The sequence below is a fragment of the Oreochromis aureus genome, linkage group 6, assembly GCF_013358895.1.
Source record: "Oreochromis aureus strain Israel breed Guangdong linkage group 6, ZZ_aureus, whole genome shotgun sequence".
Taxonomy (NCBI): domain Eukaryota; kingdom Metazoa; phylum Chordata; class Actinopteri; order Cichliformes; family Cichlidae; genus Oreochromis; species Oreochromis aureus.
In genome coordinates, this window is record NC_052947.1 from 24,754,682 (window position 1) to 24,780,471 (window position 25,790).

Genomic DNA, 25,790 nt, shown 5'->3' on the forward strand with positions numbered 1-25,790 from the left:
AGCAATAACAAGTGCAAAGTGCAGGCTTTTGTTATTTGCACTGTTAAAACCCATTTTTTATACTTGACATCATTTATTTGTGTGGATATAGGACATGTGCAGCAGTCGTTTCACTTCATGAGGTGATTTTTTTGATGATCAGTTTATTTTGCTTTCCAAAGAAGAACATTTAAAAAAAAAAAAAGCTTAAAAGCGTCTGGAACGGTTATGACCGGTTATTATAAGGTACGTAACAAAGTCACGATCAAATTATGCCATGCCAAACCTGTTGTTATTTTAAATGGCTCTATATTATTATTACTTTGACCTTCAGATCAATCTGTTGACCTTGAAGGAAAGGTCAGAGGTCAAATGTGACATAATATTTTAAATCTGTGGGCAATACAATCCACACTTGTAAGATTCATAGCTTCTAAGTCAAATTTTTGGTCAGTTTTCGATCAATAAATCGTTACGGCGACCTTGAAGACCTCAGTGGGTGAAATTTGATCGGCTCGTTAACATGACCCCACTCTACACCCCTACAGAGTTTCATCAGGATTCATTCAAAAATGTTCATGCTATCGTGTTTACAGGCAGAATGTCACGAACACACTACCAAAAACACGACGTCTTTGGTGAAGGTAACTAAAATCCACAGTTCAAAGACATTCATGTTAGGTGTGTCTCTGTGTTAGTCACGCAATGTACTGGGTGCACCCTGGCTCTCACCCTGACACACGGGATTGGTTCCAGCCCTCTGCATCCCCAAAATGGATAAGCAGTAGAGAAAATAGATACACTCCCAGGCTTTTGCACACTTATGTCAGATAATATAATCCTGTCATGTGAAAAACTCCAAGATTGAATTTAGAAATATTATTTTTTCAACAGTGTAACCAAAATAAACAGACAGGTATGTTGATTATTTTAATGTTGCATGGATCAGTAGATCCCCCTTTTTCCTGCTTTAACAAAAAGTCTTCCATTAAAATAGGTCACACGGGTGATTCAAATAGCCTTAAAAACACATGAAGCATACTGCACTTCTGCTAATTTTATACACTGTGCAATACCAAAATGTTCTGCAGCTTTAAATGAACCCGTGAAGCAACATGATATTAACTGGAACTTAGTCGAATTATGTAAGTCCCTGCACTTTCACACACGTGTTTACGATGTGACAGATCAGGCAGCTGCTCAGGCTGAAGATGGAGTGGGCTGCACTGAATCATCAAACTTCATTTCTGGTGTCTCACCCTGTCTGCTGTGACAACGCTAACCACAGGGACGAGCCGGCCACAGGCTGTACAAGCCTACAAGGGATTGAGAAGTAGTCCATGTATCCTCAAGTGTGCCGTTTGCAAATGATGAATACATTAAAAAAAAAGCCGTCTGTTAAACTCGTCTAAAAAAATATTTTTGTTTGCTGCTGTGAAATTCAGACCAGCTTGTTATCAGGTTCTTCTTTTTACATTGATTTCAGATATGAACAATATCAACACAATGTCTGGAATTTTAATTATTTCCCGCCTAAATTGTTTTAATGTGCTCATCCTGAAGATAAACCAGGGGATGATATCAGAGACGCATTAAAGCATATTTCTGTCGGTTCAGCTCAAATTAAAACAGGTCAGCGTGCTCAAAAACGTTCAAGGCACTTGTTTTTGTGTTTGTACTGAACACCCGTCTCTATACTTAAGAACCAACAGTAGTCGCCCATCATTCTCGGATTCAATTTCTCAATGATGTCGGTTTTTTATCACTTTTAGATCTTGATGAAATCTCGTCCCTGACATCGAGCAGATTTTGTGGGTATAAAAAGTCAAGATGAGAATGTAAAAATCACATCTTCTGTGACATTCTGCACTCATTAGCTGATATGCTTTCAGCATGTTATCCACAAGCTCAGCATAATTCTCTGCTCTGTGACTGCACGAATGCTTCCCCTGCTGCTGACTCAGTTGGCTTCTGTTTCCTTTCGAACTAATCGTCAGATTTAAGGACCAACAAAAACACTTTCCCTAATTATGGCTTCACTTTTATGGAGGATGGAGGCTTCTGGCACAACTTCGCCTACTGCCAAGTGCAAGCTGAGGAACGAGGGCCTAAAGAGGTAAACACTCCAGCTACACTTGTATAAACAACAACTGTAATAGCTGTAATTGACCAGTTTAAGGATCATCCCTTTTCTGGAGATGGCGCTGGACCAAAAATTCCAGATTTGGCGTCAGCAAGTGAAATTTGTTAAAGTACAGGTGCAAGAAGTCCAGTAGCCAAAATACTTGTTGACCACTGTTATTTGTTTATATAGGAAACATGTTCAGTTGATAGCAGCCGTCACCACCTGAGCAGAGACTTGAGGCCTCATCATGGTAGGAAAAGCAATAACATAAACAACAACTGGTTACCATGACGGTGAGGTGGCTCCTGGACTTTGGTTCACCAGTATGGACCACTGGGACCACGATAAAACAAATGACAGTGTTCTTATACATGAACATGTGTCCTGAGTGATCAAACACAAGAGAACATTTGCATTAAAACGAGATCTTGACTGATCGTCACAGATTAGACCCCGCTTCCACTCTCCACATGCTAACAAATACGAACAGTTAATTCTTGGACAATGACAATATTTTTGTAGTTTTGCCTCTCGTCGACATCATAATGGATTTTAAACTGAAACCAGTCAATATGTGATTGAAGTGCAGACCTTCAACTTTAATTTAAGGGATTTAACAAAATGGCTGCATTAACAGTTTAGGAATTAAAGCCATTTTTATACACAGTCCCTCAGCTTCAGAAGCTCAAAAGTAACTGAAGAACACGATTTTAAATATGAGCGTTTTTTTTTTCTTCTTTTTTTTAAATAAAATAACCCCTAAAGGGAGTAGCTGAAAAAAGGATGAAAATCTTTTGCGGTCAATGACCACCGGATATCACTAAATGCTGTTTTTCCTCCCTTGAGATGCTCTGCTAGGCCATTACTGCAGCTGCCTTCAGTTCCTGCTTGTTTGTGGGTCTTTCTGCCGCCAAAAAGTTTGTTTTCTTTTCAGTAAGTGAAAAGCATGCTCTATTGGGTTGAGATCAGGTGACTGACTTGGCCATTGAAAAATATCCCATTTCTTTGCCTTGAGAAATTCTTGGGTTGTTTTGGATCTGTATCAATTTGTGTGAAGTAGTTTTACCAGTTTTTCAGCATTTGGCTGAATCAGCCCTGTACACTTCACATTTTATCCTGCTACTTCTATCTTGTATTTCATCACCAACAAACACCAGCGACCCGGTTCCACTGGCAGCAATAACATTACTTCCACCATGTTTGACAGATGATGTCATATGCTTTAGATTATGAGTTGTGTCTGTCCTTCACCACACTGCCTACCAGTTTTTGTTCTCTCTGATAAGTTTGTTTTAGGTTTTTTTTTTGCCTAATGATTGACTCCATCACATGCATCAAAATCTCTTTAAAGCTCATATTGTCGGTGCAAGTGAAAAGCTACCAAATACAAATTAAACACATCTTTTATCTGATTAATGTATCATGGAACAGGGAACAGGGCTCGCATGTCCATGAAGTCTGTTGTCAAATTACTTTTGAGCCTTCGTGAACGGTGGACTATGTATAAAAATGGCTGTAATTCCTAAACTGTTGAGTCAATATTTTGTTAAACCCACTGAACTAAAGCTGAAAGTCTAGACTTCAATCACATCCTAATTATTTGATTTCAAACCCATTGTGGTAGTGTTTAGAGGCAAAGTTAACAAAAAAATGTTATTGTCCAAAAATACTTATGGACCTTGCTGTATATGAGGGACCTGTGGCTCAGGAGGTACCTGAGCTACCTCAGCCTCAGGAGGTTGCACGGGATCTACCAATCAGAAGGTCAGTGCCCACTCCAACCTCCATCTTGAAGTATTTGTGGTCAAGATACTGAACCCCAAGTTGCCTCTGATAGAAACAGAGGGCTTCGATATAGAAAAAGTCAACCAGTGGACAAGGCTTGACCTTCTGTGTAGAAACAGAACAGAAAGTGCAATTACTGTAAGCCAAACCAAAAACAAATCCTTTAAAACAAACAGCAAAAGTCAAGTACAACACATCAGTACATAAATGAAAAGGTCAGCAGTTCACTGCCGCCATCTCATGACCTTCTGCACAGTTTAGGCGCCAACATTTGTCTCAATAAGCAAAAAAAAAAGGGGGGTTATTTTTCTTTCTGTATACGAGAACGTAAATGCACGAAAGAGCCGTGAGAGTCAATGATATCAGTGTTATTGCTGACATTCTCCAGCCCTACTGACCCCTCGCTGTCCTTCCAGTTCCTGGCCTGACACCATTACAGTGTTTGCCTAACCTGCGTGATAGATAATTGCTGTGATGATAACCTAACTATTAATAGTGTGTGTGTGCGCTGGTGCATGCATGCCGATGTGATACCAGGCACAGTGCTATTGGTCGCACCCTGTGAAGGACACTCCTCTCTCCTTGGTTCGTACCCCTTTGAAGTCTGAGCAGCTGTTGACTGGGGCTGAGGTCAAACAGTTGCTGCTAATAAAAACGACAGGTTGTTTCTTCATTTAGTGGCAAGCTGAACAAACTTTATTTTAATCATTCTACAGGGTGGGCCATTTATATGGATACACTGTAATAAAATGGGAATGGTTGGTGATATTAAAGTCCTGTTTGTGGCACATTAGTATATGTGAGTGGGCAAACTCCTCAAGATGGGTGGTGACCATGGTGGCCATTTAGAAGTCGGCCATCTTGGATACAACTTTTGTTTTTTCAGTAGGAAGAGGGCCATGTGACACATCAAACTTATTGGTAATGTCACAAGAAAAACAATGGTGTGCTTGGTTTCAACGTAACTGTCTTTATTTTTTACTTGAGTAATTGGCTGCTTACGCCCGATTTAAGTCCATTATCAATTAGAAAGTCCACATTGCTTCATTCTTGAGTTGTCACATTCACAATCTTGGGTGTCCATGTTGCCTGCCCGCCCGCCCTAACTCTAACCCCCCTAACGCTAACCCTGCCTGACAATATCTCATCAGCATTTTATTGCTGAAAGGTAAAAACATTTGAGGAAACTAAAAATCCGCAACAACAGGTCTTTAGGAGTGATAATCCAATTGTGATATTTTTGGTTGAAATCATTGTGAGTGTATGGTGTAGGTATGGAGGCTCTGACATGGTCTAGAGCTGCGGTTCAGCCGGTGGTGCTGGGGTCTTGGGAATTATGAACACATAATAGTAAAGCAGAAAAGTATCATCAGGTTTTGATCCACCATACAAAACCATCTGGAAACTGTCTTATTGGCAAAACAATACAATACAACAGCATAAGTCATGGATTGGCCTCTCCAGAGTCTGAAGCAGTGTGGGATTTTCCTGATAGAGGGCAGAACAAAAGGCAGCCAACATCTAAAGAAGAGCTTTGATCGTCCCTCAAGAAACGTAGAGAAATTATCCTGAATTAAGACATGTCTTGATACATGCTCAACCAACCAGGTAAGAAATTTAAAAAAAGTTGAATCTGTTCATGGACATAGCGTGCAGAAGTCACTTGGATGAGTGATGAAATGTTTCTCCCGCTGAAAATGCTATATCCAGATGAACACAATCAACTTTTTGTTAATTCAAGAAATGACAGGAGCTTGCCTAAGAGAGTTCAGGCTGTCTTGGAGAATAAAGACGGTCATACTAAATACTGGCTTTAAAACCGGTTAGAATGATTTAAACTCTGTTTTTGACTTATTTTCTGTATTTACACCTATTTGCCATATTTGTAGCAAAATATGAAGAAATGAGAGGTGGATTTTACTTGATTTAAAACTATTGGACTGTTTTATTCATTATTTATTTCTAGTTGGATTTATTTGTGCACTGGCAGGATTCAAACTTTGCCTCCAGTTCACAACTGTTCTGTTTTTTTGAGAACCTAATTAAAAACATGGCATTAATGTAATGAAACTCCAAACAATCATATAAAGCCCACTGAAGTGTATTTACATGGAAAAATGTTTAAGTATGTTCAACCCTTTAATGCTTACTGCTTCATATACGGTCATGAACCAGAAAAAGTTCTTGTACTCTGTGAAAAACTAAATAGGACTGTGCTGCTTCCAATGGAATCAGGGGGAATTTGCAGCCAAACGGGTGCACTTGATTAATAGACCATAAGCAAGTGTGACCACCATTATAAAAACAGAAGCTCTGGCACTTTGTTCGTTTGGAGTATTCAGCTGTTTGTTAACACAATGCAACAATCTTCCCAGGAGTGGACAACCCAGCAAATTCAACACAAGGTCAGGAAAAAAACCAAACAAATAAACACCCTTCTACATCTCAGACTCTAGAGACCCCAGTTAGCCTGTTAAATGTTAAGGAACAATTTGAAAAACAGTGAACAAGCATAGTTTGCTGCACAGTTTAGGTTTGCAAAGTTCCATCTGAACAAACCACAAGCAACGTTCTTTGGACAGATGGCACCAAAGTAGAGATGTTTGGCAATAATGCACAGCACCGTGGTTGGAGAAAACCAAACGCAGCAAATCAGCACAGTGGTGGAGGGGTGATGATTTGGACCCTGGAATCTTGCAGTCATTGAGTTGACCATGAACTTCCTTGAACATCAAGTCGAGTCAAATGTGACGCCCTCTGTTTGACAACTAAAGCTTGGCTGGAAGTGGGTCGTGGACAGTAGCAAATTTACAACAGAATGTCTGGAAAAGAATCAAGCTGTTGCAATGGCCCAGTCAAAGTCCAGATCTCAACCCGAAATGACATGCTGTGGTGGGACTTTAAGAGAGCTGCTGTAAACAAATGCCGCAAACGTCAATGAACTGTCACAACGTTGTAAAGACGAGTGGGCTGAAAGTCCTCCACAACGATGTGACAGGTTGATAAAGTCATATCAAAAGCAATTAGTTCCTGCTGCCAAAGGTGGTTCTACGATATTGAATTGTAGGGTGAACGTGGGGTGTTTTTCACAGGACTGTTCATGTAAAACATACTGTAATGGATCATAATTATATACACCTGGCAACATTTATTAGAAAAAGAAGACGTGTAACTGTCGACATTAAAAACCTCTGCAAATAAATATAAACATGATAAAGTAGAGGAGGTTATCACTTTAAAGGAATCAGTCAGAGCTCAATCAAAGCTCGGCTGATCGATGTCCAGGGGAAGCGTGCACCGAGTCAGGTTAGACACGTAGAGAGCAGTGGCAATGGGAACGAGGCCGGCGGCCACCTTGAGGATAGTCAGCAGCCTCTCTGTAGCACTGGCCACTCCATCTGGAGTCTGTAGGGAAGGAAAGATTACACAGGATGGCTTTTAAGGAAACACAAAAAGACACAAAAATGACATTTGGTGTTTTATTGTCAACAACAGCGCAGAGCCCTCTAAACTACAGAGATGCTGAACTACACAACACACGCACACAAACAGCTTTCCCTTCTGAGTTCAATTTCAGGCTTTTCCCTCATGTGCCCTACTGTGCAACTTCAGCTACATGAATCAGTCAACAAAAAAGTTGCTTAGCCATCATACTGCTGAAGGAAAAAAGGAAAAAAAGACAAACAGCCAGATCAAAAGAACAAGCTGTTTCATAAGCCTGAAAACGATGACTACAACAAGTATTGGGTGTTTAATAAAGCCAAATAAATCCTTATGCAAAGATAACAAAGCTGTAATTTTGTTCTGCATATATTTCAACAAGAAATTTGTTCAAGAAACACAACATGCAACAGTGTGCAAGGCAAAAACTTACTGAGAACATATACTGACATGCAATCACATTAAAATGTGTGAAGGGCTAGATTTGGATTTTACACACGACTTAAAACATCTTCAGTGTTTGTGACCCAGACTGCTACAAACCTGATCCTCTGCAAACAACAGGGGACAGTGGAGCGACGAAGCCAGCTTCCTGACAGCATCCAGGCGCTCAGCGGGGGAGGAAGCGTTACGAGCTACAAGAAAGAGAAGCATAAAAGGTCAGCTGGTCAGACACAAAAAAGGCTGAAAGTACAACAATATGTGTTGTGGGTGGTGTTCGACGGTGAAATAAAATGTAAACAGTGGTAGACAATTTCTCCTTGATTTAATCTCAGCTTATTTTTTTCCCTCCTTCCTGTGAATCAAGGGACTGGGGAAAAAACAAAACATAAAACAAAACAAGACAAAAAGAATAACACTTAAAAGGATTTTAACCGTTGCCATACCATTAGTAACCATGAAGCAAACTTTTCCAAGGAAATATCCCGGGTCCAAATATTTCAGGGACGCTTCTGCTGACTGGAAACTACGACAAAATAAAACAAAACAGAATGAAGCACTGCTACATCGTATCATGTTTGAACTTGTTTTTAACTTAAAATATAAAATATTTTGGACAATGTATGTCAGAAGCATCGGGATCTTGTTTCTGCATGATGACATCAAGTTTCTCCTTCATGAAACCTCAAAATCTGAGGTTTAGTGCTCAGTTTGGGTGAAGGCGATGCTTCAAGTAAGGCAGATTTTTAAGTACTGGAGGTCTTGTATTGTAGAGGACTGAGTGGCACCAGAACGAGCTGTTGATAGTCAGAGTGAATCATTGTGATCATCAACACCAAGTACTGACTGTAAGAATGAGATCAAACTGTCGAAAGGATTTTCCTCCGAAGGGTGGCAAGGCTCTCCCTTAGAAAAAAAGAAGCCAGTTGAGGTGATTATGGCATCTGACTAGGATGCCCAAACCACCTGAGCACCTCCTAGATGAGGCGTTTTGGGCAAGTCCTACTGGAAGGAGGCCCCAGGGCAGTCCCAGAACATGCTAGAAAAATAAAGTCTCTGGGCTGGTTTGTGTGGTTTAAAAATGACATCTCACTCTCATAACACTTAAGTAAGAACAACACAAAAACAAAGCTGTTATTTGAAGCAGAACCTGTGTGTTCAGGTGGCCAGGACAACAAATTGCATCTGGACATGTATGTATTTTTTCATCTTGGTGACTAGGAACAAGTCCAGGTTCCTTTTCAATAGACACTCACTGAAATTAGTCTTCATTAGGCTTCAATCTGTGGAAGGCCATCTCACACACATGAAAATCGAATGAATGCAGGACAAAAGGACAGTACCCCTGGATCAGGCCTCCGCGGACTATGGAGTTTGCACCGACTTCTTCCCACAGTCCTGGCTTAGGTAAGTGTGAGTGTGACTGGCTCTTTGTCTCTCTGTGTTTGCCCTATAACAGACTGGTGAGGGTGTACCCCATGACAGCTGGGATTGGCTCCAGCACCCTCGCAACCATGAAATGGATAAGCTGAAAATCGATGGATGGATTTGAAAGTTACCTGAGCTCTGAGGTTAGGTTGATGATGAACACAACCAAGTCTATTCTGGGACGGCTCTCATCATTCTCCATGGGCAAAGGAAGGCTCTTAGCTAGTCTCCTGTTAAGTACAAAAAGCGATGACAATAATGGGACTCCCACCCACCTCAGGTGTATATCCCCACTGATTACGACACAATTTTATTAGTATTTAAATCTTCACGCAACTCAAAGTCATTGCATAACTGAGTAATTCGCTGCAGCTGCAGAATAACAGTGCAGCATCACGTACGAGTTCCCCAGTCAGAATTATTAGTCACAATTATTTAATCATAAAGTCAACATTACATTACCAGCTGGAAACCTGTTATGACGTTGCAATCTGAGTAGTACAAAAGTCCTTTTCCCAAGTACATATCTACTTGTTTGTTGTTGATTATGAAAAATATTTTGTTACTAAATAAATGTTTGCAGTCATACTGTTTAAACATAAATGAGACTGATGGTAGAAAACAAATCTTGTTTCGTTGTGAGGATGGCAGATTCTGTTTCCACTTGTGTGCTGCAGCCACTTTCCCCTGACAGATAGCAGACTTCAGCAGTTTGTAGGATGAAGCGAGCTTTACTCACACGTTCACAGTGACACTGGTCTCCTCCACCAGAGCATCTGCTAAACTCTGCTGAAATTGCTCCTCACTCTCCACCAGCTGCAGGAAACAAAAACTACCAGTCAGCACAAAACCTGATGATCCCACTTTACACCATCACACAGGTTAAAAAAAAAAAAAAAAATCTCTTAAACCTGTCAGAAGAAACATATCGCAGTCACAGTTCAAAGATGTCGCCGCTTTCTTTCTTGCTGCGGCAGTTGCTCATATAGAGATTTATGATGATAAAATCATAAATTACAATGCAATAAAAATTCTGAAAAATATTAATTTATACAGACTGTGATCTAATTTGACTGTGGTTACAGTGAGAGGCTATGGAAAATAAAAGGACCACCCTCTGCACCACCTACTGGCCAGACATTAGCAATTTATCTAACATCTGTTTTCAGCTGCTGCAAGGACAGATACTTAAAGCCTGTTAACAATAATCATCCAACCTCCTAGAGCGGCCCTGAACCCCAAAATGGAAGCAAATGCTCTATTTTAGAAAATATGAATGGATTCTTTGCATTTTGTTAGAGTTGTGGCAAGGGGTATGTGCAAAGCCCCACAAAATAATTTAATGTATTTAAAGACACATAACAGTAGGGTGATGGCTTGGTAACCTGTACGTGGTGAAAGAAAATGAATGGCTGGATAGCTTCTGTATAATGACTACTTGTACCATCAATTATATTTTTGTTAACTTATACTAATGCACGAGTAAGATTTTAACAATTTTCAGTATAAAAATATTTCATCTCCTATGTCGTGCCATTTTTAATAGCATGTGTACTGGAGCACAGGGCTGCAACAGCCTGAAAATCATACTCAATGTTTCTTCAACAATTTTCTCCTCTGTATTTATTGGGAACTTGGTGTATAAAATCGTCTGTTATAATACAAATTTTTATGTGATATAAAAAATGTCACTGATATAGTGATGTCATGGGTTTATCCTCCCTAATGTGGACAACAAGATGTATGCCTCTAGTGAAGACCTAGTGAGAGATACTACAAAATAAAAGCACAATGCTTTGCCAAATATGCACAAAAACTATTGTAGCTGAAGATGGAAGCTACAACATTGTTTCTTCAGGCACAAACACACCATTGAGGACAACCGGGATATGTAGGTGCGCAAGGAGGAGATACTAAAAGCTGGTGAAGTATGACCCATTTTAAACAAGGGCATCGCTGGAGCACTGCACTCCATATGACACGAAGAGCACGTGTTGGATGGAAATTAGTGGTGAAGTACAGGTTTATGCAACTGAATAAAAAGCTCGACCTAAGTCGCAACATTCCATAGAGAATATATTTTTATTTATGTGACAGTGTTGTAAGGGTTGTTTTAGTTTAACTGTTGTTAGAATGTTTTGTTTGCTTAAAATTTCCAGGGAAAACACTACCTAGGCTACTTTTGTGCTTACATTTGACTTCTGCTGTGTGTCACTATTACTCTATGTTGCTGCTGGGAATGGATTCACACCTTGAACCAGGTAGTCTACCAGGTGGATGTAAGATGCCCTTCATCTTTGTTTGCGCTAACAAATCTTCTGCCTGCAGACTGCAATCGTCAATAAAATATTGTTCAGTACTTTTTTCAATATTGTAATAATATCATTATTATAAATTTCCTTGAAATATTGCGATATCATTTTGAGGTTATATATCACCCGCCCCTAGTATTTACTTGAGAGAAAATATTCTGAAGGTTCCCCCTGAAAAAAAAAAAAACAACAAAATCCTGCTTCTACTTCTTCTTCTGCTGCTCACTTCAGGGGTCACCACAGCAGATCGTCTGCCCTCATCTCACACTACCCTAAGCATCCTCCATGTCACACCAACCCTGTGCATGTCCTGCTTTAGCACATCCACAATCCTTCTTTTCCTTAAGTCCTTCTCACGCCTTTCCTTCCTTCTTGCTGTCTCTAAACACGCCTTTCCTTTTCCTTTGTCTTACAGTAGCACGGTTTCCACCAGCACCGCAGGCAGTCGCTGTCATCCCGGTATGGAAAGATCATTCTTGATGACCCGCATGTTTGTTTGGGTTGGCAAGATTCTGCACGCTTCCTAACACAACCCTCCCCTTTTATCCACCCGGCTGAGTTGGAAACGCCTCTGGTTGTGTGTGTTATAGAGCTATTATAGAATAAAAGTATTATTAAAAACGTTGAGATAGTGTTTGTTAGGTAGATCTACAGAAAAGTCAAGATTTATCCACACAACACCGACGACGCCAAACAGCTGCTAACTGTGTAAAAACCTCTACAGTCATATTTGTCTTTATTTAAAGCTTAAATGTGATTTTGCTAGTCCAAGCTGACGACCATATATCTGGGATATTTAGGACCAGATATCTCCCAATAAAAAACACATCCAGTCAGCCGTTAGCTCGTCCTGAAAACAGCTACAGTCACAGCACACAGCTCGGTATTTGCCTTTTCTTTTTTAAATTTTATTTCTTAAAGTGAACAACTCACCAAGATGTTCGCTGTGTTCAGACCAGGGAGTTTACTAAAAGGCTTCAACAACGACATCCTCGCTAAACTTGATAAAGTTTTGTAAACAAACCCGGGGCGGACATTTCTTTCTCTCGCGCTTCTTTTCCAAACATGCGTCTGGCGTCATGACGTATACCAATCTTCACTGGCTGCTTTCTTCTGCCACCTACAGGCCGCCAGGAGTCATGCACCTTCGGCAAGCGTGGACCTACCTCACATTCAGATTAGATCACTTACTATACAACTGGTTACTTTTCATACATTCATCCCATATAAACGGGAACTTGACAGTATATATACGTATATACAATATATAGGTATTTACAACAAAGAGAATATACAGCATGCTTTGATTCAGCAACGGTATATGAATGTTTTAGTGAAGACGATACCTTGTTTTTTGCATTTTATGTAGTTCTCACTCTGATTTTAATTTCCTCATAACTTGATGTTCCCAGGATGCAATGCCATGACAGAAAGAGAAACATGTGACACAGAAACGTGTACCTTCCATACCTGTAATGTGTACATTTTTAAATATATCTACAAAGTTATTATTTTAATATCTTACTTTAAATCCTTCAGTCTAAGTACAACCTGCGGCAAAGATCATCAAAACTGTAAAGCTCAGACTTTTCCAACGTTTTCCTGCCATCTTTTCCAACACCAAAAGCAGCTCCTGTTACCTGAAAATTTTGGCTTCACTTTTGCATGAGGAAGTGGAGCCAGGGCATCCATCTTTACGAACAGCACCAGGCAAATGTTTAGACATGGTGAGTGTGAAGTTGTATGGATTCATACTCAGTGTTACATGAATCCATAGGCATGATTATGTTTTGTCCTCTAATAACCATTACCGCATAATCACTGGCAACTTTATTAGGTAAACGTCTTGATGCATTCTCAATCATCCAGGAAAGTAAATCTCCAAAAGTTGAATCTGTTCATCTGGACGTAGCGTTTTGTGGGAGAAACGTTTCGTCACTCATCCAAGTGACTTCTTCAGTCTCAGCTGACTGCAGGTTTCCCCAATCTTATAAACAGTACATTTGCATAATGACTGAAACCAGCCCACTGAAGGAACAATGGGCTGTGAGGTCAGTTCCTTAATCATTATTATGCAAATTCTCATGACCATTGATCAACAATCACTGACCAAAAACCCACTGATCAAAGACCACTGATCAATGGCCATGAGTACCATTCACAGAGATTTGGGGAATGGCTGCAATCACAGCATTGTAAGATGGCGAAAGATGTACCCTTAGGCCCCCTCCTCGATTCAGAGATGGTCTTTCCCTTTTCACGTAAATGGCCTCCTTGACTCCGCGCTCAAACCAGCGTTCTTCCCTGTCCAGGATGTGTACATCCTCATCCTTGAAAGAGTGTCCACTGGCCTGTAGGTGTAAATAGACTGCAGAGTCCTGGCCTGACGAGGTAGCTCTTCTGTGTTGTGCCATCCGCTTCGCTAGAGGTTGTTTGGTTTCCCCGATGTACCCTAACCTGCAGTCAGCTGAGACTGAAGGAAGTCACTTGGATGAGTGACGAAACGTTTCTCCCACAAAACGCTACGTCCAGATGAACAGATTCAACTTCTGGAGATTTATTAGGTAAATCTTTCTAGCACCAAGCTGGACCCTCTTTTGCCCACAGAACTGCCATAACTCATCAAGGCATAGATTCAACAAAGTGCCAGAAAGATTCCTCAGATTTTGATTCATATTAACAGGAAATCATCACAAAGTTGTTGCAAATTTGCCAGATGGTGACTGTGGAGGCCATCTCACAGCAGAAAATGAGAATCATCAGAGGAGTTTCCTGTTATTAGCTGACAGGAGTGGGGCGGGGTGTGGTCTTTTGCTGCCACAGCCAATCTGCTTCAAGGTTCAACGTACTCCACATTCAGAGATGAGCTTCTCTATTACTTGGTTATTACGAGTTATTGGTACCTTCCTATGAGCCATTCTCCTCTAACATCTAGTATCAAGAAAACATTTCCAACCAGAGAACATCAACTTACTGGATATTTTCTCTTTTTCAGACCATTCTCTGTAAACCCTAGATGGCCAATAATCACCAGTGAAATACTTTAAAATACACAGACCGGCCCATCTGACACCAACAACCATCCCCAATATACCTAAACCACCGCCCATTTTGATGGTCAGCTTGAACCGGTCTTTATGTCTAAATGCACTTAGTTGCTGCTGTGATTGACTAATTAGAAGCTGAACAGGTGTACCAAATGAAGTGGGTGGAGTGTGTATGTGGTTTTCAGTAATGTCTCTCTATATAAGAAGACAGCATTTTTGAGTGATTTGTTTTATACACATGGAAATACACTTCACTGAAAACCAACACAACAGCTCTGCCACGACCTTCTTCACAACCGTCTTCACCTTTAGGCAACATCATCAGGAAGCTGTGATGAACTGAACTACATTTCTTTCATTCCATGATAGGAGGGAAAAAAAATAGAAACCTATTTGTATAATGTTAAAAATGTGTCTGGCTATAATTGAGGTACCAAAAACCCCCCCATTAAAGCTTAAAAAACAACAACAAAAAACTGTCGCACTCCAACCACAAAACTTTTGCTGCCAAGGTGGGTTTAATCTGATGCAGCTGTAAAAAGCAGGAGACAAGTTAGAGAGAAATCTGGATAACAATTTTTGTTTGAATGGAAGCCAAAAAATAAAATAAATACAAAATCATTCACTTAATAGTGGCACAGCAAAGTTGACCCCGCCCCTCCCTCTGAAAAGTGTCAAAGTCAAATATTCACATAATTTATATACCTCCTGGTCTAAGGAGAAATACTCAGATGACATATTTTGGGTGGGTGGGAGTGAGTGAGTTTATATTCAAAGTACAAGCTCATCACGGCATCTTAACCGATGTGTGTCAAATCTGCGAAATGAGATTGTCATGGCTTGAAGGCAGCAAGTAAAACACAACCATGAGAAGTGCCTTCAGTCATTCACACCTCATTTCAAGCATTACTGCAAGGGCCACGCCACATTATCGAGTCGGAACCGTGCTACTGAAACTGAAGTTCCTAAGGGAACGGGATAAACAGCATTAACATTAAACTAAGGATAAAAAAATACAGCACTTTGTGTGAGTAAAATAAAAATGGACTTAAAGCAGGGGTGCCGTCTTCTCACCACTCTTCCCCTCATCAGTGTGAAAGTAACTGTACACAGGACCATTGACATGGCATGAAAAATGACGACTACAATGCTTCCAGATCAGCCTCGCTTCACTCTTATAAAACTGGTTTGCATGTTTCTGTGACCACCACCACTGACCACCACCCCACCTAATATACATGTCCCGTTTTCAACATGAACACGTATACAAAGTCAACACACGCGCACACACTCTCACCAGCAGGCTCACATATCTCCATGCTCTTATTATGTTTTTTACTAAATATTATATCCAAATTAAACTCTTTGGAGGCGCCCCCTGCTGTTCATATCTCCCCAGACTCTCGCTCTTCCGAGCTGGACCGTCGGTCCCGTTCGCACGACACGGATCTCTCTCGTTCCTTTTCCCTGGCCATGTCTGGAGAGGTGGACCTCTCCCTGTCCTCCCAGTCTCTGTAATCTGCTCTGTCGCCACGCCATCCATCTCCTGCACCCTCCCTCCATCTCTCCTGAGACACTGAGCGCTCTCTGTCGCGGGTGTGAGATGATCTGTCCTTGGAGGATCTGAAAAAGCAAGAGACAGAAAAAACAAAATCAGTTACAGATTAAAGAGAAAGTAAGTTTGAGAACCTGATGTCTGCTACCGGATGAAAATGCTGAAGAAAGGTCCATAATTAGAAAGATGATTACTAATATTTGGCTAGTTACAATTAATTGTAAGCTAAATATTACACATATGAATCTGACCACAAAACCAAAAGGTTTTGCACGGAGTAGCTACTTATCAATCAGAAAGTACCACAATTTCCCTTATTTATGACTAATAGGGATCATATTTGACCAAATACACATCATTGTCAATAAGAACTGAAACTAGTAGCTGAGACCTTAAACTCATCAGCTTTTTGTTTACTGAGGTAATAAATGCAGTGGGAACTAGGATAATATTCTCAGACTTCTGGTACAAACCAATGCTTGATGTTACGGTGGCTATGTTCATCTTTTAAATACAGTCTATGATTTTAGAATGTCAAAAATATGTATAATTCCAGAGGAAAAATAATCAAGCACCTTATATTCATATACATATTAGCATATAACAGTGTGCAAAGTTCCAGTATTGGTAGTATTAATTTAAAAGAATCAGTTAAAAGTTAAATTTTAAATAGTTTAATTTCAGATGATGTTATGCCACACCAGTCATGGTGCATATTTCTCCAAGTTTCAGTGATGAATGAAATCTGCACCTTTTCTTTTTGCGTCTGTGCGAGTGGGAGCGTGAGCGATGTCTATCCTTGTGTCGATGTTTCCTCTCCCTCTCTCTCTCACGATCTCGTTCCCCACCTTCTTCTCTGGAGCGAGAGGAGTGGTGGCGTCTTGAACGATGGGAGGATGAACTGCCTCCATCCCTGGATAAATAATTTTCAGCAGGGGGGGGAAGAAAAGGATATTGTTTATGTCTAAAAAGGTGGGTTGGCTGTACTTATGTGTGCTACAGATTTAGATAAAGACTTTGTGGGGATTCGGAAGCATTTTGTCTTGTAAATGACATCCTGCACGAGAAGTATACTTCACTAAATACAAGAATTTGCTGTTTAGTGTTTCTCCTCTGGTCTTTTACCATGAAAGCAGAGGTTTGAGTATTTTTGTGGCTTATTTGTGTATTTTTGGTGATGGCATTTATAACTCCACTCCATGCATTTACAGATACTGCACCATTTGGCTTTATATTGTGTGAAATTACAAGTCGCCTTGCAGACCTGGGAAAAACAAACTTATCAAGTGATGCTTGCTTAAAGCTTGCATACCTGTATCGGTCTCCACTCCTAGATCGTGACCTTAAAAAACAAACAAACAAACAAAAAAACAAAACAAACAAAAAAAAAAAACAGACAAAGACATTTCAGTTTCCCGATGACTTGAAACCTTTTCAAGTCATACACACAAACCAAGGGAAAGCATGGTTTGTGTGTATGAAAAGATAAAACTGTTGAAACTGTTGAACCAAGTGTGAAATAAATAAATAAATTAAATTAAATTAATTTCAGAGTAACGACAGATTCTGATCATTTACCTCTTTCGGTCCCTTTCCCTCTCCCACTCTCGCTCTCGTTCCCGCTGTCTTTCTTTCTCTCGCTCCCTTTCCCGTTCTTTCTCCCGCTCCCTCTCCAGCTCCCACTGTCGCTCTCTTTCATCTTCTCTTTCGCGTTCCTCTCGCCGTCTCGTGCGCATTCTTTCTTGTTTCTCGATAACAGCTTTCTGGATTAAAAAACAAATGAATGAAGTCAACAGGCCTAACAGGGAGACAATCTTCCGAATCTGTTCTTATCTCTCACATCTTATGTGATGATCTTATGTGATGAACTGATCAAACTTATTTGATGTGCAAATTAACTCTTCTTGTTTTGGATTTTATTCCTTAGGTGTTTCTTGTCACTTTGAAGCTTTATTTGGAAAATTGTTGTATTAATGAAATGACTAAATTGGATACAGCTGAGCATACTGCCTCCTTTACTGTAGTTTTTATAACACTGTACTGATACATTTGTGGTACTAATCAATACTCGTGCATATAGTAGCACAGACCTGCTCCAGGGCATCCTTACCCTTAGCTTTTCAAGCTTCTCACGGATTTCAATAAAACCGAGGTGCAGCTTCCCTCCAAAGTGGTCAGCCAGGCGACGGTCATTGTCATGAAGACCCAAGTAGGCAGAGCACACCTCACACACTCGCAGTTTTTGCTGTTGAAAGCTTGAGGCTGGCATTGAGTTCCGGTAAATATCCTGCAGTCACAAATGTTATGTTTATAAGGAGCAGAACAAAAATTATTTAACCTGTATCTCATATAAAAGCTGACTGTAGCTTTTTGGGAGAACACATTATTCTGACCTATTATGCAAGCTGCAGACTGGCAGCTGATAAAATGTGCGTCCAATATGAGTTCTGTTACTTTGTGAAGAGCGTGAAGCTGCTCTACTCAGACAGGCAAGTTAAAACTAGAGATGGCACGATACCACTTTTTTATGTCCGATACCGATACCGATATCATAAATTTGGATATCTGCCGATACCGATATGAATCCGATATTGTGTGTTTTTTAATCAATAAAACTATTTTTTTTAAATATCTTGCTGCATTTTGTATAAGTTCATACTCAAGTTTAAATAAACAACAACACTAAAGCTATTCTGTTATACCTGTGTGTAAAAAATACACTGCACCCAAAATATTTCATAGTTCAGCAACACTGATCAATCTAATAAACCTTACCTAACTTAAAACCTAACTTAAACCTACTCCATCCTCCCTATTCTGGTATTTTAAAGACTACTTAGCAGAAATATTAAGCAAACTAACTAATAGGGTTGCAAACTCCCAGCAAAAAAAAAAAAAAAAATAGGGAACCACCCCCCACCCTCCATCTCATGATGCTTAATCGATGTAATCAACTTTAATTTGATGCAGGGTGGAAAAAAAATGCACAGAAACAAATTATTTTTCAAGAATAATTAAATAGATTCAACATCTTTCTTCAACAGAATTGCAGAATTCACAGACGGTACCTTCCCAAAGGAAAAAGTACTATAGCTTACTAGGGTATATTAGACTTAATAGTTACTATATATAGTAATGGACTTCTATACATTTTACATCAGATTAAAACTTTGGGTGTAAGATTCAGATAATTATTTATTAAAAGCTAGACATTTTAAATGAGAATAAGAAAGAAAAGTATGTCTTTGTGCCCCTTTTCCCTGTTCATGCCCTATCGGCCCCCTGGCTAAACTTTGCTAGATCCGCCCCTGCACAGTTACCAGCCGTCAGCTACGTGAAAAGGATCCTGGTGTAGAAAGTAATATTAAATAAATTCTAACAACAGCTTATCAAGCTTAAACGTGCTGCTGTTGTTCAGCCGCTGGTTTCTTCTTTCTGGTGCAAAGTGGGCCAAAAACAAAGAAGAGAGACGGACTCGCGACAGAAAAGCCGATCAGCTGATCGTTAAGCAGTTTCACGATTGAAGTAGCGGCAGGAGAGGGAGAGAGAGAGGCAGTCGCTCCATATATCGGTTGTTAAGCTTAACGTGGGAACGCTTTACAAACATTCAGAGATGAACTTAAAGACGCTTTACTTCTCTCTGGGATAACTTCCTCGGAGATGAAATGCTGGTTTGGTAGCGAGGCTACAAATACACACAGCCGCTCTATCACATGAGGCATACTGCTGCAACCTGCTACTTATGAGCCGAGTTACGCTGTGTTGCAAGTTTTGTGAGATGCTTTTTTGATATTTAATGGATCGGATTACATTTTTTATTTTTCACCGATATCCGATCCAGTAATTTAGGTCAGTATCGGACCGATACCGATACGTAATATCGGATCGGTCCATCTCTAGTTAAAACTGGCATGAACCATGAACTCGCTGTCATTAAACCACATATTTAACTTTCACTTATGGTGTACTCAGACTAGGCCATCAGCAAATGTGCTCAAGCACAGTAAAAAGAAACTGTGCTTTGTGTGAGTACGTTTAAGGAAACCGTGCCACTCATGTGGCTGCAAACATCTGACCACTTATCACTTAAATAGGTAACACATTTCTAACCTCTGCCTCCTTCTTTAATGCCCGGGTCTTCTCCACTTTTTCCAGCAGCTGCTGGGCCTCTTCTACATTCCCCTCGCCTCCCAGCTGCTCTGCCCGGGCCAGCAGCTTCCCGATCTCTTCGTTAAGCTCGTGGACACGTTCAGCCTTTTCATGACAGGAAATAAAAAGAAAAGAATGAGATCTAAGCTCAGAGTTTTATCAGGCAGTGTGTTGTTTCTTCCTGTAATAATTAGAGCTAAAAATGTCAACAGTGCGTCACCTTCGCAGCCACTTCAGCGCTGATCTCATCCTGTGTTTCTGCTAGTCTTTTCTTGGCCAGCTCAGTTCTGCGGTCACAGTCAGCAATGAAAGACTGAAGGTGTTCAGCGGCCTGAAGAAAAAACATGTGAAATAACCAAGAAATATTACATTATAGGATTCTCAAGATTATTTAACAGTGGCTGAACTAATTAGTCTGTACCTGCTATGGAGTGAGTTTATAAACTCTGCTATAAAACATTCAGTTTCCAAACATTTCCTGCTCTCATCTTAGGCAGTTGGTTAAAGCTTAACAGCAGCACTTACACCAACCATACTTTTGATAAGCCTGGAGAGTGGGATGGCTTCTCATTGACATCTTAATGTGGTCTGGACAAATTTACCAACCTTCCAGGCTATTCTATGACATCAAAGTAGCCTTATAAGCAAGGATATTGTGAAATGTGCTAAGAAATAGCAAGAGATGGAAAAAATAGAAGCTTATGAACCCTTTGGAATCTTCAGCCAAGTCAAAATGACAAAAACACAGAGTTTTACTTTAATGTCTACAAAAAAACCACACTGACTTATGATGAATAGGTCAGTGCTGTGAAAAATAAGTGAAGTCAGTTTAATTTCGTTGTACCTGTGACAATGACAATAAAGACATTCTGATTCTGAATTTTCTGCTAATGACTTCTGGAAAAGCTACATTGAGGTATTCTGGTTGAATAGAGGAGATCTGAGGTGTCAGTCGTTGAGGTGACCCCACCTATAAATAGTCACTGTCAAAATGTGCTACACAGGACCTTCTAATGAACATTATAGAAACGCATGAGGCTGGAAAAAGATACAAAAGCATTTCTAAAGACTGCATTCATCAGTCCACAAAAAAGATAAGCTAAAGACAGCACACTACAAAATTGTGGAGCATGGTGGTTTGATTCTGCTTTGCTACACCAGGGCTTGAACACCAAGTGAGGAACTATACATTTACATTGGTATTAAGAAATTTTACTGGGAAATGTCAGGGTGGCAGTCCATGACCTGCGGCTTAGCAAAGACTGAGTGACGCAACAAGACAGCCATCAAAAGACCAATGGTGACTGGTGCTGCTAAAAGAGGCTGGAGTTACAATTCAAGGGTTAACTTTACTCTGGGAGTTCTTATGTTCAATAAATGCATGAAAACTGAAGTGACACGGGTTGTCAGTTACTCTGAAGTCCATGAGTCTGTAATAGGTACACCAGACCACCATTATTTTATGAGTGATTTGGTGAATAACCTCTACAGAACCTCTGGTAATGCTAGAGGCCTTTTTTTGCAAATGTAAAGTAAATTTGAAGTGTGCAAAAATATTTTTTAATCTTCCATAATAATAATAACCCTAAATAAAATAAAACTATGATGATCCTGAGTTAAACTTAAATACATGATTTTTCTTGTTGCCAAGAAATTCAACAGGAATCAGTTTTTCTGTGTTAGGACAGTCCAGTAAGTTTGGACACACTCACATCTGAACAAATGAGTGTGTCCAAGCTTCTAAATGGTAGTGTGTATTTGTGCGTGTTCCTGAACAGTCTTTTAGGTAGAGCTTGAAACTAACTTTCTCAAGAAAAGTCTCAGCAATCAAAGTAGATTTAGTGAGTTCAACAAGACATTCAAGAGAATAGTTTTGTGGGTGTGTGTGTGTACATACTTACATCAAGTTCAAAGAAGTATTCCTGCTCCTTAGAGGCAATCTCGTAATCAGCTCGGAGTGCCAAGTCATGCACTTTCACGCACTCTCCCAGGTCCATTCTCTGCAGGAATCAAAATGACAATGATGTAAGCTGAGTGCCTCATTTTACTCCTACATTTTAGCCCAAAATCTGAAGAAGAAGAAGAAGAAAAAAGCTACAAGATAAAATGTCCTGGACACAAGAATTTTCATTGATGTCACACTAAAGAATCCAAATGTGATACCCTTTAACTTGAAGCAAAGCTAACACAGGTCTGATGATTTCTATATACACCGCTCAAACTATCTGCTTATATTCAGTGCTGTAGGCTGTTAAGAATTAAATTGACTCTCAGTTTTAATTTGGGGATGTTCAACTTTAGAAGAGTCTTTTTGAGTCCAGTCCAGTTGAAGTTAAGGAATAGAAAGTAAGTGGATAAGTCAACAAATGAAAGCAACAACACATAATCAGAGGGGTAAAATGAATCTATTTCATAATCTGTCTCTAATCCCAACTCATATTTGTTATTAAAACAAAGTCTATGACCCTCAGGCAACATCCCCACTAACACATTTGAATGTTCAAGTACAGTTTTAAATGAAACCAAACCAGCCCTTTTTTCAGCAGCCAATCAGAGAAAAAGCTTCCCTCAGAGTCGTTGGCCTTGTGAGTAAGATAAAGCTGCTTGTTTTAGAAAGTGAAACTGTGCACTAGTGTGTTATGCAAAGCTGTTCTAGTAGAAAGGATCAGTGAAAATAGAAATGCTTATTAGTATGTTTGGATATGTGTTTATTTCCCATATATATATAAAAGTTATTTCATTTCAAACCCAGTGACAATGAAGTAGAGTCCAAACACATCTAAGCTCTCTATACATTTCCTGTCAGCCTTGTGTGTGTGACTGTATATATTATAAGGCTCTGTGTAAATATGATAAAGCTCTCCTCTGTGTGTTCAGGCGTGCGTAAACACGATACTCACGGTGCCTGAGAGGATGTCATGAGGACATGAATCCAAGAGATGACTTTTGCAGACTCGCTCATCTGTGAATTTGATTCTCTGCCGCATGGTGTCACCTTTAAAAAAGAAGGAAAGCGGAAAAGCAGGCGTTCATGTATTTTGTACAGTATTTTACTATCATACTGGGTTATTAGCCCGCACCTGTGACGGATTAAGTCATACATCTCTAACCACTGTAGCATCCAGGTACAGTAAACGTGTCCGATAAAACTCCTCGTGGTTAAAAAATAATAACAATAAAAAAAAAAGATAGGGAGGAAATGGAGTGAAGAAAAAAATGAACACAAGACTGTGAGCCAAATAAAATGCCGACATGATGTTTGTTTTGGATTGGTTTTGTAACAGTGCGACAACCTAACTTGCCAAGCAAACTTAAATACAACAGGTAGCTAGCCGGCTAGTTAGCATGATTTGTAAAGCATGCCGCACTGTCACCATCTAGTATGCTGGTTAGCTTGTCGGCTAATGCTAGCAACGATCATACACGCTGCTGATTTTGCAAGTAACCAATCTCAACCACAGCGAAGCCCATCTCACCGTCTCTTCCCGTCCCCATGAGCTGGTCCAGCATCGCTCGCATCTGTGCCTGGGCCGACATGTTTATGAGTGTTCAGTTAACGTCGCCAGCAGCGGTCTTCAACACATGCAGCCTCCTCAACTGCAAGGCCTCGTCTGCTCCTCCAACAGCACCGACCGCGGTTAAGTTTTCCCACCAAGAGGAAGACTCCGAGCCTTTAACCAGCGAGCTGCTTGTGTACAGCGTTACTTAAATGTACTGGTTATCCCTGCACTTCAAAAAAGCAAATAAATGTGACTTTGTGACGTTGGATGGCTTCGGGTCGGCCGAGCAAGTGCAACGTCTGTTTGAAAACTGCTGCCCGGGTCCGCCGGTCGGGTCGTGTGGTGAGTTGACACAACGGTGACTGAATATAGACGGGGCCTTTGTTAACTAACAAATCTATACAGAAATAAGTAACCAGTTCCACTGTCACACAGACAGATTTCTAGCGAGTCAGCTAGAAGTTATCAAGTTTGTTCAGCGTCCTCTCTTCCTTCTTCCTATTCCCCCTCCATGCGCGTCCCCGCGGAGCGCGTTCTAGTGCAGCTGCGAAGGAAGTGCTGCAGTCAGCCTCGCGGGCTTGTTTGGTGACGTTACATGTCACCAACAAAATGTTTATTATTATTATTATTATTATTATTATTATTGTTATTATTATCATTATCCTACTTTGTTTTTTGTTTTTCGGTATCCCCCCACACAAACATATAAAGTGTTTAAAGTGCCTCTGATCTTACAAATAACACATAGAAACATGGTTGCAAAGCTAAAATCTTCAACATATTTAGAAAATATGTGCTACTCTCATTGGCCAATACGTATAATAACTGATTTGATATTCACACGTTTATGAATATCAAAATGCATAACACATAACACTGCATAACACACTAAAGTTATAAACATTGTAAAAGAGACAAAGAAAGTTAAGATTTTTAACATGAGAGGGATTGACTAGTCTCAAGTGCCCAATCCCAGCTGTGATAGGGGATGTTTTTTTGTTTGACACTTCACTTACTTTTTTAACCAACTATCCATGGAGGCTCAAACCATTCTTGGTACCAGGCAGTAGGAGCCTGCCTCAAGTGGCCACTCTCAGAATTGCAGTTTTAGGCACATCTGTATTAGCTTCATTTTACATTCTGTCAGGCTGGTACATGACTCATAATTTATGCTACCGTGGTTGCGTCTGTTTGTGGAAGTATTTGCTGACAGAAACCCTATGGCGAGGCTTTTCAGCCAACACAGAAGTGCTCCTGTGCAAGCCTCCAAAATCCAAACATGCTCCACATGGATGATGGGAAGGAAAGGGAGTGGCAGCAGCAAACTTCAGAAATGGAAGGAGCACGAAAAAAAACATCAAAGTTCAAAAAATAGATTAAGAAAAATAAAGACAGTGGCTTTTTAACATAAGTTTCACTTCAGCTCTTCGTAATGTTATAACTTTGCTCTTCTCTGCAGCTGGATGATGGACCAGCAACAGCTCCTTGTACCAGATATTTTTGAGACTGGCCCCATCTGACATTTCGTTCCCCCCCCCCCCTTTGATACAGTGAGGAGGTGTTTAGACTTTGGTGTTCAAAGATCAATGTCCATTTCACCTGCTTTGGTGCCCATTCTGATTGCACAGGTAGAACAGCTCCTCCAAGTGGATGGCACATCAAATCTGCAAATTTCACTTCAGCTCTCCGTAATGTTAGAACTTTTAGATTCCAAGAGGCAGGCAGGTACACAAAGAGAGTTAGACAGGACAGCAGAAGTCATCAGCAATGACTAGTACTTTCTTCTCTGTTTGAGGAGGAACATGAGGAGCACTGACCTCCAGAGGGTTACACACATGTGCATGTTTCTAACCAAACTGTCACGAGTGACGTATATCAATATAAAAGGGGAAAAAAATTCTTGAGCCCTTAAGATAAACAAGGAGATCATTTATTTTTTTTCCTCATACTTTTTACACTCATTTGTCTCATTGCCTCTAAAAAGTTATTTCTGTCTAAACAGGTGATAAACATAAACACATAAACTGG

At 40.2% G+C, this 25,790-nt stretch overlaps 2 protein-coding genes across 2 annotated transcripts; both read right to left on the minus strand.

Moving 5' to 3' along the window:
• Positions 1-6,015: 6,015 nt before the first annotated feature.
• Positions 6,016-12,599, minus strand: pane1 (proliferation associated nuclear element). Its single transcript, XM_031741216.2, has 6 exons — positions 12,445-12,599; positions 9,939-10,015; positions 9,331-9,429; positions 8,218-8,297; positions 7,874-7,965; positions 6,016-7,294 (listed from the first exon to the last, which is right to left on the minus strand). Exons 1-6 carry the CDS (start codon positions 12,499-12,501, stop codon positions 7,145-7,147), a joined length of 555 nt encoding a protein of 184 aa, XP_031597076.1. The 5' UTR covers positions 12,502-12,599; the 3' UTR covers positions 6,016-7,144.
• Positions 12,600-15,057: 2,458 nt separating this feature from the next.
• On the minus strand, positions 15,058-24,310 carry zgc:158803 (LUC7 domain-containing protein). Its single transcript, XM_031741186.2, has 10 exons — positions 23,739-24,310; positions 23,163-23,257; positions 22,164-22,262; positions 20,483-20,593; positions 20,224-20,367; positions 18,224-18,400; positions 17,692-17,876; positions 17,426-17,455; positions 16,865-17,026; positions 15,058-16,181 (listed from the first exon to the last, which is right to left on the minus strand). The coding sequence occupies exons 1-10, from the start codon at positions 23,797-23,799 to the stop codon at positions 15,944-15,946; spliced, it is 1,302 nt and encodes a 433-aa protein (XP_031597046.1). The 5' UTR covers positions 23,800-24,310; the 3' UTR covers positions 15,058-15,943.
• Positions 24,311-25,790: the final 1,480 nt, after the last annotated feature.

Coding starts and splice junctions, on each gene's coding strand:
- pane1 (XM_031741216.2), bottom strand. CDS start 12,501: ATGTCGTTGTTGAAGCCTTTTAGTAAACTCCCTGGTCTGAACACAGCG. Junction 8,298..9,330: donor AACCTAACCTCAGAGCTCAG/GTAACTTTCAAA, acceptor ATTTTGTCGTAG/TTTCCAGTCAGCAGAAGCGT. Junction 7,966..8,217: donor TTGCTTCATGGTTACTAATG/GTATGGCAACGG, acceptor TCTTTCTTGTAG/CTCGTAACGCTTCCTCCCCC.
- zgc:158803 (XM_031741186.2), bottom strand. CDS start 23,799: ATGTCGGCCCAGGCACAGATGCGAGCGATGCTGGACCAGCTCATGGGG. Junction 23,258..23,738: donor CATGGGGACGGGAAGAGACG/GTGAGATGGGCT, acceptor TCTTTTTTAAAG/GTGACACCATGCGGCAGAGA. Junction 17,456..17,691: donor AGGGAAAGGGACCGAAAGAG/GTAAATGATCAG, acceptor TTGTTTTTTAAG/GTCACGATCTAGGAGTGGAG.